The sequence below is a fragment of the Canis lupus genome, chromosome 23 (assembly GCF_048164855.1).
Source record: "Canis lupus baileyi chromosome 23, mCanLup2.hap1, whole genome shotgun sequence".
Classification (NCBI taxonomy): domain Eukaryota; kingdom Metazoa; phylum Chordata; class Mammalia; order Carnivora; family Canidae; genus Canis; species Canis lupus.
This window is the reverse complement of record NC_132860.1, coordinates 163574-184649: the sequence shown is the minus strand read 5'-3', so window position 1 is coordinate 184649 and position 21076 is coordinate 163574. Positions and strand designations below refer to the sequence as shown.

The 21076-nt window shown below is 40.7% G+C and overlaps 1 protein-coding gene across 1 annotated transcript; it reads left to right on the top strand.

Moving 5' to 3' along the window:
* Positions 1-3740: 3740 nt before the first annotated feature.
* Positions 3741-20656, top strand: MS4A7 (membrane spanning 4-domains A7). The gene is given in 8 exon segments (XM_072793699.1): positions 3741-3882; positions 7984-8143; positions 12508-12642; positions 14065-14121; positions 15850-16056; positions 19422-19523; positions 20474-20523; positions 20525-20656. Coding segments are annotated over 7 exon segments (732 nt in total). The 5' UTR covers positions 3741-3882; positions 7984-7996; the 3' UTR covers positions 20559-20656.
* Positions 20657-21076: the final 420 nt, after the last annotated feature.

The window sequence follows — 21076 nt, the reverse complement described above, 5'->3', positions numbered from 1 at the left end:
TGTCTTTACTTCTTTTTCCCCGTCTTCCTACCTTGATAGAAGCGCGAACTCTTCTCACTGTAGCATTCCAGCTGGTCTCTCTTTAATTCTCAGGCCGAATTCATAGATTTTCAGGATAATTTGAAGGTTTTCTAGGTAATTTGGTGGAGACAGGTGATTTGGGGACCCTGCTCTTCCGCCATCTTGCTCCTCCCCCCGCTTTATGAAAATTTAACCAATATTAGGAATCTCAAATCACATGTGTATGGAACCAGAAGGTTCATAAAGATTTTATCAGATAAGATTTGACACGTGTCAAAGAGTAAAATAAACATCATCAGAGCTACCAAACAGAAAGGAAAAAAGGGAAGAAAGAAAAGAAAGAAAGAAGAAAGAAAGAAAGAAAGAAAGAAAGAAAGAAAGAAAGAAAGAAAGAAAGAAAAAGAAAGAAAGAAAGAAAAAGAAACTAAGTTTATGTGTTTTTACCTGTGTGCAGTAAGGAAACAACCTGGAAAGGAAATTCATTAAGAAATCACTGAGTGAGGGAACCCTGGGTGGCGCAGCGGTTTGGCGCCTGCCTTTGGCCCAGGGCGTGATCCTGGAGACCCGGGATCGAATCCCACGTCAGGCTCCCGGTGCATGGAGCCTGCTTCTCCCTCTGCCTATGTCTCTGCCTCTCTCTCTCTCTCTCTGTGACTATCATAAATAAATAAAAATTAAAAAAAAAAAGAAATCACTGAGTGAGGAAAGTCAAGATTTTTCCAACTGTAAGAAGGACGTTTCTTATTGGGAGGTGTTATGCTGAGTCAAATAAGTCAATCATAGAAAGACAATCATCATATAGTTTCACTCATACATGGAATATAAGAAATAGCGAAAGGGACCTTAAAGGAAGGGGGGAACTTGAGTGGGGAACAATTAAAGAAGAAGACAAACCATGAGAGACACCTAACTCTGGGAAACGAACAAAGGGCTGCAGAAGGGGAGGGGGGTGGGGGTGACTGGGTGACGGGCACTGAAGAGGGCACTTGATGGGATGAGCACTGGGTGTTAGACTATATGCTGGAAAATTGAATTTAAATATTTTTTTAAAAAGAAGGATGTTTCATGATGGTTATGTAAATTAAAGACTGAAAACTAGCACTCTGGCTGGGGAAAATGAGTTGTTTAGAACAAGTCCTGCCGTTCAAAGTTTATAATCATTTATCAGCTTCAGTTGGTTGAATCAGTTGTTAGGAGACATAATATTCAGTTTTGATTTATTTCCTAGAAATATTTACCTCTCACACTCAAAGTTAATTGCTAGCCAAAATTATAGGAAAAAAAAAAACTGGTGAAGAAATTTTGGTCTTCAAAATGCCATTAAAATTTGATATAATATAGGTGTGGGTGTGTGTTTAAAAATGAAATATAAAATTCTTCCAAATGCATTTTAATGATATGTGCAACGTGATGGTAAAATGATTTCATATCCTTACACTGCTACTGTCTGGCTTAAGAAAATAGGAAGAAATCTTCTCAAGATGTGTCATTTCACAGTTTTTCAGATATTTTCAGCTATATCTTCAAATGAGTTCATAACCAGCTTATGTGAACTATGGACAGAATCCAGCTCACCAAGATGAATGCACACACTTCAACAGAAATGAGCTCACAATTCAACACTAATTGTAGCAAGATAATTTGCTTCTTCATTGTAGGGCCTCCCTATCTTTCTCACAAAATCATGGTGATTTCATTCAGGAATGGTGCCGTGTAAAGCTAAAAAACAGTATTTTCTAGCCCCCCTTGTGGATGGAAATGGCAATTCCATTGTCCCCCTTGTGGATGGAAATGGCAATTAAGACATGAGACTTAAGAAGAATTTTGCTGAAGATTCTTGGAAATGGGTCAATTTCCTGTTTAGGTGCTAACCTTCCTCTGTGCTATCTTCCTTTTGCCTCCTGGTGGGGGAGCACCCAACTTGCTACTACCATGCAGCTTCCATGAGGATGAAATTCTACATTGATTATGGATATCTGAGCAGAAAGAGGGAAAGGAGGATCTCGAATGTCAAAGAATACAATGAACTATGCTCTCCTGAATAGTCTGCATCTTCTGTTTCTGGAGAAAAGAAATCTCAGTCATCTCTGTTCCAGATTGTAGATCTGAGATATACTTCATGTAATAACTTCAGGGTCTGTCTGGGCCAAGGCGGGTGGGAAATTGGGAAATCGCTAGACTTTCACCCTTGAAGCAAATTTAGTGCCGTGAGTCATTTGCCATCTACAGCACCAGGACTCTGAGAAGGGCCGAGGAAATTCTAATCAATACACAGGAGCAGGAATATAGAGTAAATGTAGAAAAACTACACATAGAGACCAGAGATCAATCTAGACGTGAAATGAACTTTTCTGTAAAGGGGGTTGGAGAAGGTGTTGGGAAAAGAACACAGATTTTTCTGAATTCTAATATACGTCAGACTTATGCTGGGCATGCTATATAGACTTACATATATGACTTAACATACGACTAAGTCCTCACAAAAATTCTGAAAACATTTTTATTATCATATTATATATGAGAAAATAGGTTTTCCCACAAATTCCTTCTCAGACTCAGAAGAGGTGTAAGAGAAAGCTCAGCAACCAACATCCTTCTTTGACAATTTGTTCAAAGCAGGTCGCAGACCCAGAGGAAGGTCTGGACCATGAGAGTTTTCCTCAGTGATGATGATGATGTTGGCCATGGAGATGAAGATGATGACAAAATGATAGACTGTGGCCCCGATGAACACCTGGACCCAGCTGCCACCAGGACTTGGATTCTAGTCCTAGTTCTTCTGCTGACGTGATGAGTGATCTGTGTTAGGCTCTTTCAGTACTGTCACCTCATTTGGAGAATAGACTATTGGACTAAAATTCTCTCCAAGCATTTTATGAGTTTCTTAAACACCCCCGGCTTAGATTCGCTCCTTTCTCAGGGAAGCATCTGCTTCAGACCCTCATTCATTGCATCCTTCCCCAAATGTGCCTGGACTTCCCTGAGCACAGAGTCCTTAGGAAGATATGAAGCCAGAGAAGAAGAAGTACCCAAGAGAAGAAAGAGCTACCCAAAGCAGTGACAGTTGGGCAGCAAGTCCACATAGGTTGCTTTCAGTTTGCCAAGAGCCTGGGGAATGGAAAAATAAATAAATTTTCCCAAATCCAAAATGAACATCATTGCTATCCCTAGTTACTGAGCGTCTGTTCTTTGTAAGCTCTTTGCTTCCTTGCTCTTTAGTTGTCCCAACAGCCAACAGTGGGAGCATTATTACTCATCCCTCTTAGTAGACAGAAAACTCGGTCTAAGCTAAACCAGTTGACATGCCTAGAGGAATGGGGGAAATGAATTGCATCTGGGATCGTGCAAGTCACTAGTCTTCACAAGCTCTTTATTCTTGTGCATTTCTTGTAATCTGTGTCAGTTTTCAGACCTTGAAACTTAGAAAGAGGAAGCAGAGGTACTTCTCCCGCGTAGATGTAAGTACAGCGAAGCTCATGTCTTGTGTGATCACAACTACTTCTCTGAGAATGGGGCAGGAAGGCTCTGGGGGAAATGAATTCTAATAAGGATCATGTAAGTCACTAGTCTTCACAAGCTCTTTATTCTTGTGCATTATTTGCATTCTGTGCCAGCCTCCAGAACTTGAAATTTAGAAAGGGGAAGCCAAGATAAATTCATGCATGGATGTAACCACAGCAAAGCTCATGTCTTGTGTAATCATGACTACTGATCTGAGAAAGGGGCGGGAAGTCTCAGAGGCTGGAGGCCAGAGGAGCAAGGTCATTCTGGCAGGAATGACCAGTAGGAAGTTCTGGCTGAGAGTTCCCCAACAGAGAGCTGGCCGACCCGCTACCCTCACAGGACTGGGCTGCAAAACAGGTAGGCGTCTTGGTTGGGAAGCTCAATTTTGGGGGGAGATGACTGTTCTTGGAATAGCCAGCCAGGAATCAGATTCTTATTCTATCTTTCTTCTGAGCACCTGCCTGGCCAATGAGGCAATTCCCTGCTCTGGTCATGGTGTACCCACTGTTAAAATAAGAGAACTGAGTGAAACAATCCTTAGGTTTCCTCTAAGATTTGAGTTGATGATTTTCTACAATGCTCTGCACAGAATGTGCTCTCAGAAAATACTGTGCGATTAGACTGGATCCTGCATTAGGACCCATTGTTCCATTCGACTTCTGTCATATAAAAAATTGTTGCATGCAGAGCAATTGTCCTCTAAGCTATGATTTGTCCCCAAAGTGGAGGTTTTAGAGATGTCTGGAAAAGTTGTGGGCCATCCTAAGTTTGCCTCTGCTTGATGGATGTGGAGGGACCAAGCATCCCTCTCAGACTGTGGAGTCTGGGCATGATGGCATCAGTCTGGAGTCTTCCTGTGGAACCATAAAGAACGCTGGCGCCGCAGGATTCCTTCTAAGAAGTAGCACTATGTATGTCGTAGCCTTAAACTGCATAAATCCACTTCTAAATGTTACTCTAAGGAGATAACTGAATAGGTGAGGCAGCACAGAAGTGCAATGATGTTCACTATCCATAGCATTGTTTATAATAATAAAGAGAGAGAGAGAGAATCTAAATAACCGTGACTGGTTAAATGAATCTTGAGACATCTATTCATTTGAATACATTGGCTTTTTTATTGTGGTAAAATATACATAACACAAGATTAAGCATTTCAACCATTTTTAAGTGCATCACTCAGTGGCATTTAGTACATCCTCATCCTGTGCAACCATCCTCAAATTGAACTCCAGAACTTTTCCTTCCACAGACTGAAGCTCCACGCCCATTAAGCACTAACTCCACACTTTCCTCTCCTCCTGGTAGCCATCGTTCTTTCTGTCCTGATGAAATTTTGAGCTCTCCAGGTGCCTTCCAGAGTGCAATCGTACAGTATTTGACTTTTTGTGACTGGTTTATTTCACTGAGCATATTGTCCTCAAGGCCCATCTATGCTGTATCATATGTCAGAGTGTAGCATTTGGCTTTTGAATTTAGGATTTTTATTACCTACATTCATTAGCATCAGACGTATCCACAGAATAATGCTGAGTGCGAAAAGATTTCTGGCTGCCGTGGATGGAATGATTCTGTTTAGATAGAGCAATGAACGTGTGGAAGCACGTTTAGAGAAAGAGAAGGGAAAAAATGCAAGAATGCAAAGGATATGTAAAAAACGGTAGTTATTGCACGGAAGTTGAGATTTAAGGAATTTCGTTTTCCTCTTCAAAATGTATTTCTTTTTTTGATCTGTTTGCTATGTTATACACTTTTCTAAACAAAACAGTTAAAAAATAATAAAAGAAAATAAATGTACATGGTATCCGAGAGTATTGTAAGCGTCCCAATGAGGCTTCCACGTCCTAGCCTTGGGGCCAGAATCAAGTATATCCTGTGGTCCTTGGGTATGAGGACTGAAAAATATAGGGAGAAATCCTATAGGAAAGAATCTAGGACTAGAGACTTGTGTTTTTAAATCCTTAAGTTGGGATTTTATCTATCTATCTATCTATCTATCTATCTATCTATCTATCTATCTATTAGTTTTTTGCTGTGGTAAGAATACTTAACGTGAGATCTACTCTCTAACAGATCTCCAAGTGTACAGTACTGTATGTCTAGCTATAGGCCCAGCGCTGTGCAGCAGATCTCTAGAACTTATCCGGCACAACTGAAATTTTATACACATTGTACAGCAACTCCCCATTTCTTCCTCCCTAGAGCCTGGCAACCACCACTCTAAGTCTTTGCCTCTGTTAGTCTGTTTCAGATACCGCATGCAAGTGAGTCGCTCAGCATATGTCCTTCTATGATCAGCTCATTCACTTAGCACAGCATCCTCATGGTCAGCCTCACAAAGGAGGAACTCCTGAAATTTGTGACAATGTGGGCGAACCCCAAGAGACCAGGGACTAAGATTAGAAAGAGGAGGGGTCTACTTAGCACATTCGGGGTTAGTAAACTGCAGGAATGTGGCAGAAGCCAGTTTACCAGAATATGGGAACAAATGTCTAAGGCCAGAAATGCTCCTGTGAGTGAATATGGAGCTGGAGAGTGGTAGTCAATGGACTCGGGCTATGAGGGAGGGAGGGTAGAGGGGCTGAGGGTTGTGTGTGGCTAGATGGGCATGTCCACACCTACCAGGGATATAGAGGAACCCTGACACCACAAGGCCTGGGTTCAAATATTGCCTCCATCATATGCTAGATATATAATCTTGTGCAAACTATTCATCTTCTATAAGCCTCATTTTCTCTCTTTTTTTTTTAAATTTAAATCCCAGTTACTTAACATATAGTGTAATATTAGTTTCAGGTGTACAATTTAGTGATTCAACAGAATTGATTTATTCTGCCTTTTAGTTTGGTTGATGTTTTCCTTCACTGAGATACAAAGCAGAAGCTTTCTATCTGATGAAGTCACAATAGTTCAATTTTGCTTCTGTTTCCCTTGCTTTCGGAGACGAGCCTAGTAAGAAGTTGCTACGGCTGATGTCAGAGAGGTTACTGCCTATGTTCTCTAGGATTTTAACAATTTCCTGTCTCATATTTAGGTTTTTCATCCGTTTTGAATTTGTTTTTGTGTATGGTGTAAGAATGTGGTACAGTTTCATTCTTCTGCATTTTTTTGTCCAGTTTTCCTAACACCATTTGTTGAAGAGATTGCCTTTTTTTCCAATGGAAAATCTTTCTTAATTTGTCAAAGATTAGTTGACCATTTGTTGTGGGTTCATTTCTGAGTTCTATGTCTTGTTCCATTGTCTATGTGTCTGTTCTTGTGCCAGTACCACACTGTCTTGAACACGACAGCTTTGTAATATAACCTGAAGTCCAGAACTGTGATGCCTTCAGCTTTGTCTTCTTTTTTCAATATTACTTTGGCTATTTGGGGTCTTTTGTGGCTCCAAAAAATTTTAGAATCATTTGTTACAGGTAGCTCTGTGAAAAATGCTGTTAGAATTTTGATAGAGATTGGATGGATTTGGTCAGACAGTTTTGCAAATACCAGATAATAATAATTATATTTGCTACCATGTATTAAACACTTTCAATGTGCCAGGCTAAGCACTTGTGTATTTCGTATAAAGAAAATCACTTGAATTTATAGTCCTGAGTTTCTAATGAAAAAAGTGGAGTTAATAACACCTAAGTTGTTATAAATATTGGAGCTACTATGGCCCTAGTGCGTGGAATTTAGCAGGATTTATTTATTTATTTATTTATTTATTTATTTATTTATTTATTTATTTATAAAGAATTTATCCATTCATGAGAGACAGAGAGAGAGAGAGAGACAGAGACACAGGCAGAGGGAGAAGCAGGCTCCATGCAGGGAGCCCAACACAGGACTCCATCCTGGGTCTCCAGGATCACACCCGGGCTGAAAGCAGCGCTAAACCACTGAGCCACCTGGGCTTCCCTAGCAGGATTTAAATAAATGTTCATATAACAATTATTGAGCTAACATAGGCAAGGGGGTCATTCATTGTGGGATGAGAGCAATACAAGAAAGAGATGTGAACTGGGATTAATCACCATCTTAATGGAAAGAAAACAAGACTATGATGGAAGACTGAGCAATATAGTTACAGCATAAAAGTACAATATTGGGACCTGTGGTACAGGGATGCACCGCAAGTGGAGCAGAGGTACACAGGTACACAAGGGAGGCTGGAAGCAGGGATTGTTGGAAGGACAGTGACATGGATACTCTCAAGGCTGCAAGGCAAGTTCTATGTGAATTGTTCACCTCTCCATTGTGGGACTCCTCAAAATGTTTAGTTTTCTCCCAGTGACATGCTTTCTGCCCACAGTGAATGGACCCAAGCATGCTGGCCTTCCAATGTGTCCACTGCTTCCCACATTCACCTTTGTTCCTAAAGGACAGGTCACCCCTTGGACAATGGAGAAAACCTTAAATGGTTTCACATCTTCAAGTCAAACTTCGGGTCCTAACTGAGTTCACTGCCTCTTCCAGCATCGTCAGCACCATGCTATCACAGCTGAAGACCAAGGGAATCTGTGACTCTTCTACTCCAAATGGAATTATTGTCCTCAAAAGAGAGAAACCTAGACACGGCTATGAAAAAGAAGGTAATCCACAGAACAATCTGCGGAAAGAAGCTACAGTCCTTGGAGTAAGTGGCTGTCATTATAAGGGGGACACTGGGGAAAATACTAGGAATGTCCTCAGACTACAGATCTGCAGTGGATCTGGAAAAGTTCTTTCTTTCTTTCTTTCTTTCTTTCTTTCTTTCTTTCTTTCTTTCTTTCTTTCTTTCTTTCTTTCTTTCTTTCTTTCTTTCTTTCTTCTTTCTTTCTTTCTTTCTTCTTTCTTTCTTTCTTTCTTTCTTTCTTTCTTTCTTTTTTCTTTCTTTCTTCTTTCTTTCTTTCTTTTTCTTTCTTCTTCTTCTTTCTTTCCTTCTTTTTTTTCCCTTCTATCTGACTCCAGCCTCTTTGGGACATGAAATGGGGCTTTAAGGGAAGACTCTACCCTCCTCAGGCCTTTCTGTAAACTAAAACCACTAGGTGTCCACTTAAATCTACACAAGGAAGTCTCCTGTAATTTGTTTTTAATATAATAGATTTTAGATTTAACCACGTGATTTTACTCAATAGGATTAAATTAGATCTTTCCATTTTGAGCTCATTTCTTAACCATTTTGAGATGAGACAATCTGGACTAACCTCATTGTACATTTTCTCCTTCTTTGCCTGACTGCAATGCATCAAAGCGTTCACAGTCATAATCCTTCATATCTAGGACTTTAATTCCCACATGGCTCTGACTATCCCCTTTTAAGACCTAACTCCTATTCCTTTCCAACTTTGGAAACCTGTCTAGTTGTGGTCTCTGGAATTCAGAGTCAGTGAACAGCATGATCCTCTTTATTTCCCAATTTGTTTCTCAAAGGTCTCTTTATTGGTTGTGCAGACAGAAACCCAGCTCCCAGGGGCACTTTGTTCACTGTGGCCCTCGCTTCTGGGCAAGGAAGTGAAAGTAGTGTCTCCTTTGTTTCTCGTGGACACTTCCAGATCAATCTCCTCCTCTCAATCTCTAAAAGGTCCTACTTCAGAATCTCATGTCACCCAACTAAGTAATTCACTCTCACTTTTTTTTAAAAAAATGTATTTGAAAAATTCTTGAGTACTGGAAAAAATTATTACCTCAAGTAATTTAAACAGTCATGAACTTCAAAAGGTTCCGTTAGGTAATTCTAATATTAGGAATAATTGAGAATTGATAGGAGAATTAAAATTTCAGAAGACAGTTTAATTTAAAAATCTAAAAATGATCCATGTTTTAGAAAACAGCATTAAATGATGTATTGGCAAATTTTGAAAAGTGATCATTCTTATAAAAATCATTTGAGGAATAGGTTGCCTGAAAATCAAACCAATTAATGTTTCTCATCCTCCTGTCATTTACCAATACTCACTCCTTAATTTACTTCTTCCAACAGTAGGTTCCGTACAGACTTGCCCTGCTCCCTACAACCTAGCCTACGTGTGGCCTAGAATCACAAACACATTTCACTGTGTGCTTCGGCAACCAATAAGGGATTCTGTGAATACACTCATTCATTCATACATTCAGCTGTCATTTTTGAGCACTTTCAGTGTGCTGGCTACTATTTTACACACTTGGGATAATAGGTCAATGATAAGGTTAAAAGAAAAAAAAAGAAACAGAGCTCTATTCTCAAAGTCCTCTTGCTATACAGAGGAACTCTGGGTCATTGCCACTTTTATTACTCCCCTGAAACTCCTAATGCTTCTTCCTTCTCCATTAATTTCCTTGATTCCTAAAATACTGAGAAAATTGAGGCAATCTGGAGAGAATGTCCACAAGCTGCTACACGTCTGCAATTACATCTGTGCCATATATTTTCCTTCCCCTCCCCATTACCAATAAGATGGCCATCTTCTAATTGAAGATTATAACCTTCCTTTTTGTGCAGTAGATCCCATTCCTTATTACTTGTTCCATTAATTCTCCCTATTCCCTCTGCACTTTTTTTTTTTTTTATCAGTTCCATGAGCAGAGAATCTTACTGTGATTTCTCCCATCTTGAGAACTAAAGAGTAGAAACAAATTATTACTTCACGTGCCCTTCAGCTACTGCCTCACTGGCTACTTGCCTTTCTAGCAACACTCCTTTAAGGGACAGGAAGTCAATGTTTCCAGTTTCTCTTGAATAATATTCTCTCTTTAATCACATCCAATGGCATTTGTCCCCTTTGCTCCACATTAGTAACCCAATTTCTGAATCTCTGTTGTTTATGTTCTTGAACTAATAGAAGTGTTTAATGCAGCTGACTACTCTCTCCTACTTGAAACATTTTAACCACTTGGATTTGTGGACTCTACATTCTTCTGGTTGTCCCCCTTCTCTCTTGGCTGCTCCTCTTAAACTCCTTTGTTGTTTCTATGTATTTCCCAGATCCTATATTTGGAGTGGCAGCTTAGTCATTGATCCTATTTTGCTTCTGTATCTGCTGCAATGGTGATCCCATCCAGTCATATAATTTTAAATATTATCTTCCCTAATGACTTGGAGGGAAAAAAAAGACTATACCCCTTACCTGGCTCTCCTCTTATATATCCAACAGCCTATGTACATTTCCACTTGGTTATCTTCTAGATATTTCTCCCCTAATCTGCCCCAGACTGAAATCCTAATCTTTGTCCCCAAACCTACCCCTCATACAACATTTCCCAGCTCAGATCAATGTCAATTCCATCATTTCAGATGCTCAAACCAAAACCTTTGGACACAACCTTCACTCCTATGTTTTATAATCCACATTTAAAGTGTTAGCAAATCCTACAGGTTTAATCTTCATTGTGCATCTAGAACCCAACTACTACTTACTATCTCCACTGTCAACATGTTCTTTCAAGTCAACATCATCTCACCTGTGAATTACTGCAACACCCTTTTTATTGATCTCCCTGCTATGTTTCCTTATAATCTTATCATCTATTCTCAATGCAGCAGTAGAATGATCTCCTAAAAATACAAATTGCATCATGTAATCTCTTTGCTCAAAATTATCCACTTTGCTTCCTTTTTCACTCAGAATGAAAGGTTACATGGTATGCCTGAGTGGCTCAGCAGTTTGGCGCCTGCCTTCAGCCCAGGGCGTGACCCCCGGGTCCCAGGATCGAGTCCCACATCAGGCTCCCTGCAGGAAGCCTAATTCTCCCTCTGCCTGTGTCTCTGCCTCTCTCTCTTTCTGTGTCTCTCATAAATAAATAAATAAAATCTTAAAAAAAAAAAGAATGACATAGGTAACCAATGTTACCCTGTGTCAACATTGGTAAAATAGCCTACAAAGCCTTACAATGGTTTGTACCACACCGTCAGTACTTCTCGGATCACATTTCCTACTACTTTGCTCTTAACTCATTCCATACTTTCCAAGGAACATATCTTTAAAGGACATAATAATGGCTAGTGGCAGTGACTTTCACTTGCTTCATTTCCCTGGTGCTAGCCCACAATAGCTATTTAATAAGTATCAGTTGTATGAATGGTTGAATTCTCTTGGCTTTAGGTTATTTCTCCCATGTTTCTATCATCTTTGAATTGCATGTGCATTAAACAGCAGGTTTGAGTGTGGGTTCTAGATCAAAGCAACAGGGCTAAATCCTAGATCTTCCACTTGATTATTTGTGTGGGTTTGTACAAACTATTTTAACTCTTGGTGCCCCATATTTCTTATCCATAAAAGATGAGTTGAATAATCAGAGTTTAGAAAGTGTTCAACAAATATAGAGTATTATTATTATCACTGGTGATCATGAAAATAGTAATTATTATTAAAATCCAATTATGATGAACATAAGATGAACTATGACACTAGAGACTTTCTACTCTATTTTATTTCAACTGAAATTGAGTCCTTTTATTAACTCTCTTGATAAGTTTGCTTTCTACATCCATCCAACTGGGCTACTGTCCAGAAAAATTTTCCTCCATTTGCTTTTCCTAGAACAACAACAAAAAATTGTTCACTATATTTTTCAAAATAAAGTCAAAATGCACATATCATCACTCCCTGACTTGTTAGTTTAATAATCCTATCAGAAAAGGAGCGGTTAGTTATACATGACTTTCTCTTAGAGAATGCCTTCTGGCTCCTTCTAACACATTTTATTTTCCTTTTAATTTGATTTAATTAATTTATTTTTTATTAGAGATATATTGATTACACAAAAGTGTAACAGGGGAAGCAGGAGAGGGAGAGACAAAATCTAAGCAGGCTCCACACCCAGCATGGGGCTTGATCTTACAACCTTGAGATCATGACCTGAGTTGAAATCAAGAGTCAGATGCTTAACTGACTGAGCCACGCAGGCACCCCTTTTTTTTTTTCCTTTTTAATATGATAAATTATAACATATTTTATACTCTATAATCACAATGTACATTCAAGCAATTACTTTCATCTGTTCAAAGAATGTTCCTAGAATTTTCTTTCTTGTCTCTTGTAGATTATCCAGATCCTGTGTTGCCTGTTGATTTCAAGTTTGGGGGCCATTTTGGTTTCTGGTCCCTACTCTTCCCACGTCAAGCCAACAATTTCCACCATTTTGATGTCTGGGTACCCATTTGTAGGAGCTCTATGTGTGAGTAGAGTGGGTTCTCCAAGAAAGAACATGCTTTTTAACACTAAGTAGGTGCTAAATGACTCCCAAGAGGTAGGGAGAGAGGAGAAGGCAGCCAAGCCTCTGACTTTCCCTGTGTCATTAAGTTCCTATGTCACAGTTCTTCAACTCAAGAAGAGCACCAGAGGGGCCTAATCCCTCCTCCTGTGTCACCATCCCAGGGAGTGGCTGGTTGGGGCAGGCGGCAAGAGGGTAATACAGTGGGCATACTAGTACAGCATTTCTTCCCTGGCCTCACAGCCTACCACTGGAAAAATGGAAGAGTTTTCACTTTTTTTCTGCCTTTGATAAGGCCATTGGATTTCCTCCAGTTTAAGAACAATCAAGTAGAGAGTGAAAAGGTCATTTTTAAAATAGAATGAGCACCACTGGTAGATGCCATAGGTTTGCAGAGAATTAAACTGGCAATGGTATAACTCGTGGGAAGCAAGGACACTTATATGTTTAGAGGAATCTTGAGAACTTAGAAAACTTTTTGCTGCTTTTTATCTAAATACTTATGGAGAAGCACCTAGTAGATCATTTTCTTTGGAGATAGCCAGGGCCTAGTCATGCCTCTCACTGAGGGCCACTTATTTGTCCAAGTAGTAGAAAGGAGAAAGAAGTGCACGTTCTGGGCAGATGGATTCTACCAAAGCACCATGTCTACACGCACAAAGCCTTTGTGCAAACACAAACTGCGGTGACGTAAGGAAGCCCTGTCTCCAGAGCATAACTTGTCCTCCTATCTCTACCTGGTCAGTAGCTGTGGCTCCCACACTCCCTTGCCAAAGGAAGAAATGGCCACTCTGGACCCCCCTTGTGACTACCCAACCCCCAAAGGCACAAGCTTAGCCAATGCTTTAGCATCTCAGAGCATTCTCCCTCCACAAGCTGGATCCTTAACAGCACTGGGCTCAACTACTGACTTCTGGGGCTTTAGGATGAAGGGATCTTCACATCTGTCCCTGTACTTCCTACCTTTCTCAGCAACCAGTCTAACTCAGGCCCCTACAGCAATGCTTGAAGCTCACATTTCTGTAGCTCCTTTCCTAAGTGCCTCTGTTGGCCGCTCCCATCATCCTACCGCTTCAAGTCCTTGGTCTCTTTCTCTCTTGTAACTCAGTCCTGCTTTCCATCCATGTGCACCTCCTCTCCAGGCCGCCTCAGCTCATGGTGATTTTTGCTAACATAAATCCAGATCCACTGTGTATCGGCCCAGGCTTCAGAGTCAATGTAAGCATCCAGAGAGTGGAACTCAGGCCTCTCTACCAATATGGACCCACGCCATTCCTAGGCTATCTCTCTAAAAGTTTTACATTACTTCTTGATTGATGGATAATAACATGGTGGCCACATTTCCACAAGACAACTGAACTGATTATTTCTCTCTTTTTTGAGCAGTTTGCCATTACGGGATCCCTCTGCATTATTTCTGGGAAAAAGTCAACTAAACCCTTTGTAAGTATGAGAGTTATCAAATCTCAGCTCATTGGGGAAAAAAAGGAACTTCAGAGTTAGTCTCGTTCAAAGTTTCCATTTGACAACTTAAGGAAATAGGGCTCCAAGCAGGGGAGAGAGCCCAAGTTCTCACTGCTGGTCCACTGGCAGAATGGGATGTAAACATCAAATTATCTGCCTTCTAGACCAGTGCTCTTCTCCTACACAACGTACTCCTGGGTCATATTCCAAGCTTAGAGCAGATTTACCTCAGTTGCTTAAACAGTAGAAATATTTTAAATATACTATGGAGTCTTTATAGTTTGTTATCTTGGTCCTAAATATAGTAAACAACCATCTCAGATAGAACCTAGAGATCTTTTTCTGGAAAAACCTGTCTCATAATGAGTCAATTTCCCTAAATGGCAAGGTCAGAGGCACAGGGATGTAGGCTTAGATTCTGTAGATCTAAGGAATTATCAGACTGTGGCCAATTTCCTGACAAAGGTCACAAATATGTGGTTGGGGCCTTTGATCCTCTCCATAACAACACTCTCCTTTCCCCTGTCACAAGCTCACAAAGATGACTTAGGGAAAAGCCACATCCTGACTCAGGAAGGTCCAGGGTCTAGTTAGCTATGGATGAGGGTACATAATATGGGACACGTTCCTGATACTTGAAGCTAGAATATAAACCTAAGAACCAGTGGACAGAATTTTGAAGAGTTCATCTCACTGGATGGAGTCAGAATTCTGGACTTGGAACCAGGATACCTACACTCTTGTCCAAGCTCTGTCACTGACCAATTTGTGTGCTTAAAAAATTCCTTCCTTCTCTCGGCTTCAGTTTTCTCATTTATAAAATGTGGAAGATGAACATGTGGATCTCACAGGTGGTTTCCCAAGTGTCCTGAGTACCCTAAAAAGGAAAACAATACTTGGGGTGACCTGGCACAATGTGGGCTCTACACATAGGACACAAGAAAATACGTGGGCTCCACGGCTCATATGGCAGCTCTGGGCAATGGCACTGCCCAATCTTTCTGCTCTTCCTTCAGTAACTCAGCACTTGAAGCCACATAGCTACCAAGCCCAGGGAGAAGGGGGCAGAGCAACCATCCTCCCAACACATGGCATCCTACAGTGATATTCAAATAGGAAAGAGCATGTGTGGAGAACCTGGCACAGAGTCTAGGACATCAGTGTCTTTACAGAGGAACCATATTCTGTGAGAACCCTTTACCCCAAAATGTAGAATGTGACCCAGCATGCGGCACATTGGCGCATGTGGTTCTCAGGCTTGATCCACCTATAGATAGATATTCTAGCTCCTCCAGTTTTCTCTTTTAAGGAAAGAAAAGCCATAGATTGGTCTAGGCCCTCTGAGAAGGTCTTAAAGTGGAAGAATTATTCTAGGGCTGTGGAGGAAGTCAAGGACTATGCTGGTAGTGGCTTGAGCAGTGCCATGTCTGTCTTCAGTGCTGCCGAGAGTCAAGGATCCAGAAGCCCTATGCTGAAGAAGGAATTGCTCATGCATTCTCTCACTCAACAGACATTATGAATTATATCAGGTGACTAGATAGTGAAGCGGGATACAGAGGTGAATAAAACACAGTCTGTGCTACCAGAGTATGCGGATTAGAGGGCAAACAGGCTCAAGGAAGCACCATTGCGGTGCGATGGATAGAGGTATAGCAGCACCACTTGCTGCTTCTGCCATGAGATCCCCATGCAGAACTTCTTTTTCAGGCCATGAGCAGCCTGACCTCAAACGTGGTGAGTTCTCTCGCCGCTGGAGTAGGCCTCTTCCTCCTTGCTGATGGCCTGGTAGCCCTGGGGACTGTCTCTCAACGCTGTGACTCAGAAAGGGAATATCTATCCTCCCTGCCTTATTCGATGTACTATTACGCGATATATGAATTCAAGGAATGTCTCCTGGCTAGCGTCAGTCTGACGGTAAGTAGTTTCAAACTCAATATCCTGTCATATGAAATCTCAGCTTCTCTTATTTGCATAATCTCTGGTTTTGCAGCAGTTTGTACTTTCTTGATCTGAATCCTGGAAGCAGACATAAAAAAAAAAAAATGTGGTTGAATGAGTCCTGTCAGCAGATTGTAAAATACAGGGGATGAATTGTGCCAAGTCAAAACAGGAAATCAAGAAGGGCTGTGGGTTCTAGATATTTCTCCTCTGGTAAGAGAAATAAGCAAAAATAAACTACTGGGACTACATCCAAAATAAAAAGCTTCTGCACAGCAAAGAGAACATCAATAAAGAGAAAAAGCAATATACTAAATCTGATAAGATATTTGCAAATGACGTATTCTATAAGGGTTAATATCCAAAATATATAAGAACTTATACAACTTAACACTGAAAAAAACAAATAACCCAATTAAAAACAGGCAGAAGGCATTAACATATATTTTCCCAAAGAAGACATACAGATGGCTGACAGACATGTGAACAGATGTTCGACATCTCTTATCATCACGGAAATGAAATTCAAAACCACAATGAGATATCACCTCATACCTGTCAGAATGGCTTGTATCAAAAAGATAAGAAACAACAAATGTTGGTAAGGATGTGGTGTAAAGGGGACAACATGCACTACTGGTGGGAATGTAAATTGGTGCATTTCCAGTCATTATGGAAAACAGTATGAGGGCTCCTCAGAAAATTAAAAATAGAAATACCATATGATCCAATAATACCACTACTGGGTATTGACTCAAAGAAGACAAAAATACTAGTTTGAAAAGATATATGCACCCTTGTGCTTTTTGCAGCATTATTTACAATAGCCAAGCTATGGAAGCAATTGAAGAGTCCATTCACAGATGAATGGATAAAGAAGAGGTGGTCAGCAGTCTTTCTTACATTAAAAAATAATCCATTTTCAATTGGTTTAGCTCTCAGGGCGCCCCCCTTTGTTGAGCAAGCATTTTCCTCCTCACAGGCATAAATATCCCTCCTTATTTGAATTTGATTTGGGATTGATGTAGCCACATTAAGTTAGCTATAGAACTTGGACTTTAAGCCCAAACACATAATTACTGCACTTTGGCCAAGCAGGTCTGGCAGAGGGAGAAGGGGATGGGAGACTGCCCAATAGATTCCACTCCTAGCATAAATGCCAGCATCTCTGGGTAGCATTTTCTTGCTACTTCCCCGCCCCCCACCACCACCACATGGATGGTCATCACTTGTTCATGATAAAAATCCTGACTTAGTCAATCCTCTCTATACAGTCTCGTAATTTTAAAACCACAAACTTTGGCCTTTTAAGAAGAAAAAAAATTCTTCCCTTGTGACTCCTCCAACAGGAGCCAGGGAGACAAATATAATACCTCTTATTCCCTTCTCACGGATCCCAGAAAATGCGTGCAAGTTTCCGGACTCACAGCCTCCTGTGAGTCTGCCTGTGTGACCCAGAGGTTGTCAAAAGCAATCCCTTTGATCTTGGAGCTCATGGAAGTGGAAGGGAGCAGAATGTTAGAAATATGTGTCAGGAAGCCCAGGAGCTAGCATAACCCTGGTGCAGGGCAAACATCAGGCAAAACCATGAGGGTGAGGGAGACAGCCTCCCTGTTGGGATATTGAGGGTTTAACTCCATGAAAACTACTATTAATACATTAAACTGCCTCTTGCTTTCAGACAACCAGAGAACTTCCTGCTAAATCAGATAAATCACATAGGACTGACCCCAAAAGCCCACTCTTTCTTTATCAATACAAAGATAACTTAAGTAAAGTAACACATAAAAACATTTTAAATATCTATCTGAAGTTGAAGAAGGAAGGAAGGGAGGATGGAAACAAGGAAAAACTCACGGAAGAAGGCATCTTATGTTCCAGGAGCTAAGAAGGATCCTGCAGCCAGGTAACCAAACAAGAGCTAAGACCAGAAAACCAGAGAAATCTGGATGGGAACACAGGTGTTTCAAGCTGGGTTATGACATTTTAATGCCCATGACAAATCTGAAGTTTTTTAGCCCCCCCCATTGAGCGCTCTGCAAAAACATTAGAAGCAGAGATTGAATGTTTATTCTATTAATGAAAACAAGACAAGGAAAACTCTGCCCAACATCTCACTAAGCTTTAAGAAACTCCACCCTAAAAGTTTCTGGGATGAATTCATCTCACCAAACCATGTGCAGATATAGACATTATCCAATTCCGAAATTACATATAAAATATAGGAATCTCAAAATACAAGGATTAACTTAAAGTTTGTTCTTGGGTCTGTGGAACTCCTGAGGTTCTCTCAGAATCAAACCTAAAAAAAAAAAAAAAAAAAAAAGAATCAAACCTAAAATTTCCATCTAAGGAGTCATCCATAAACCCAATCCATGTTAAAAAATTCTCCCCCCCCCATGTACTGACATCATCTGAGAATAAAGATATTTTGAAAAACATTAAGAAAAAATGGAGAACCGCAGCAAATGGAACAAATATGAAAGTTAGTTGCTCAAGAATTGGAGGTTATATACTAATTTCGAAGACTATAATAAAAATATATTTTAAATGATATAAAAAAGGAATTAAAACCAAAATGAAATAACATGACAGTAAGAAAAAAGGAACAAGTAGATTTGAGAAAGAACTATACAGTATGACTAGAAATGCAAAGCATAATCTTTGAAATTAAAAGTTTAGCAGATCAGTTAAATAGCAGATTCAACATATCCAAAGAAATAGTGAGATGAAACTTAGGTCTGTTTAATCATCCAGAGCACAACACATTACAATAGAGATCTGAAAATCTTAGTGACTGGTTAACAGACAGGGAGGGCGCAGTAAACATGTAATGTGAGCTCTGAGAGAATGGGCAGGGTGGGGGGGAGCATGCGAAGAGAAATAACTGGCAAAATTTCAGAATTTAAAAAAATTCGGGGATCCCAGGGTGGCGCAGCGGCTTAGCGCCTGCCTTTGGCCCAGGGCGTGATCCTGGAGACCCGGGATCGAATCCCACGTTGGGCTCCCGGTGCATGGAGCCTGCTTCTCCCTCTGCCTGTGTCTCTGCCTCTCTCTCTCACTGTGTGTGTGTGACTATCATAAATAAAAAAAAAAATTTAAAAATTCATGAGATTTCAGACTGAAGGCATGAATGGAGACTGTTTCCGGATAAATAAGAACTCCACACTAGAAGCATCATAACAGTAAAAATGACTGGAGATGAAGGCAGGGTTACTCCCCGGCTCTAAGACAGAGCTGTTGCTGCTTATTCCCTCTTCTGTCCACTGCCAGGGCTCAGCCTTCGCCTCTCAGTCTCCTCTCTCCAGTCAGGCCCCAACCATCCCTGGCTTGATTCACAGGGGCTGCTGGTGGTGATGCTCATCTTCACTGTGCTGGAGCTCCTGATGGCTGCATATGCTTCTACTCTTTGGTGGAAACAGGTGCACTCCAACAACCCTGGGGTGAGTACTCTGACATGTCACCTGGCATCTGCTGGGTCCCAACTTTGAGCTATAATGATCCCGGTGTCAGAAAGAGGACTCAACTATGGGTCAAGAGGTTCATTGTAGAAGGTGACTTTCGTAGTGATGAAAGAGTTCTAGGAATGGGTTTCTTCATGATGACACTGGCATCCGGGTACCTTCTGGCCAGCAGGCCAGTTAGAGAATTGCTTAATGTGGAGTTGAAATGGCTTTAGAAATCCTGCCCCAGGACACCTGGGTGGCTTAGTTGGTTTAGTGTTTGCCTTTGACTCAGGTCATGATCTCAGAGTCTTGGGATCAAGCCCCAAGTCAGGCTCCCTGCTGAGCAGGGAGTCTGCCCCTCCAACCCTCCACTTGTGCTCTCTCTCAAATCAATAAATAAAATCTTTAAAAAAGAGAGATCACTTCCCCCAATCCCTTATAAAAGAATCAAGGCTTGCATAAAGTCACATGGAGAATGAATGATGCAAACAGGCTGAGAATGAAAGCTTGCATCTCCTCCCTCTTCTCACAGACGCAGCCACCTGCCTCCCTGGATTCTCCATGGCCCCATTCCCTTGTTAATGTGATAAGATCTTACTGGGGCATCTCTGATATGTTTATGTTTTTCTGCTTTCTTCCTTACCTCCTCTTAGGGCATGACTTTACAATTTAAAGATCCTTGCCTTTCTTGTAAAAGCCGTAATTTATTTTTTAAAGGAAGCTATTTAAAGGGATTGAATAAATTATGATTCAGTTATGGTCTTAGTAAATGGTAGCGTGATCAGCAGATTAAAGAATGAAATTTGTTTGAACTATTGATGCAATCATACATTTTGGTAAAGGCTACTACTGTACCACATATGGGGGGAATGCATTTTAAATATGGGTCAAAGAAAGCCTCCCAAATCAGACTTTAATAACTACTAATACACTTTCTTTTTTTCTAGAGTGCATTTTCCTTGCCTCTGTCACTAGGTCATATCCAACAGGCCAAAAAGCTCTTCCAGGTCATGGATAGGAGTAACACCTTAGAAGAAAAAGGAGGAGAAATCCAGAGCTCCTGGAAAAGTGTGATTAGACTTTCCTGAAATTTCAACGACTTAGACACCAAAATAAACTTTTAGAAAACAGCTTTTGTTTTGCACTTGCTCAGTGTAATTTCATTGCTCTTGAAAATAATCTCTCAAAAGCCTGAGTGGGTAAACTGAACAGAAAGTGATTCATCTACCCCATGACTAAGGAGAGAAAATGTGCACTCCTGTGTGTGTGTGAAGAGGCCGAGTCATGTGGCTATGCAGGCTCCACTCCTGTATTATTTTCACACTCATAGTGCTAAACATTAGATATCAGGGACTGCAAGAACTTTTAAATTAAAAGTACTTTAAAAATATATGACTCCAGGACAGCCTGGGTGGCTCAGCCATTTAGCACCATCTTGGGCCCAGGGGGTGATCCCAGAGACCTGGGATCCAGTCCCGCATCAGGCTCCCTGCATGGAGCCTGCTTCTTCCTCTGCCTGCGTCTCTGCCTCTCTCCCTCTCTCTTTCTCT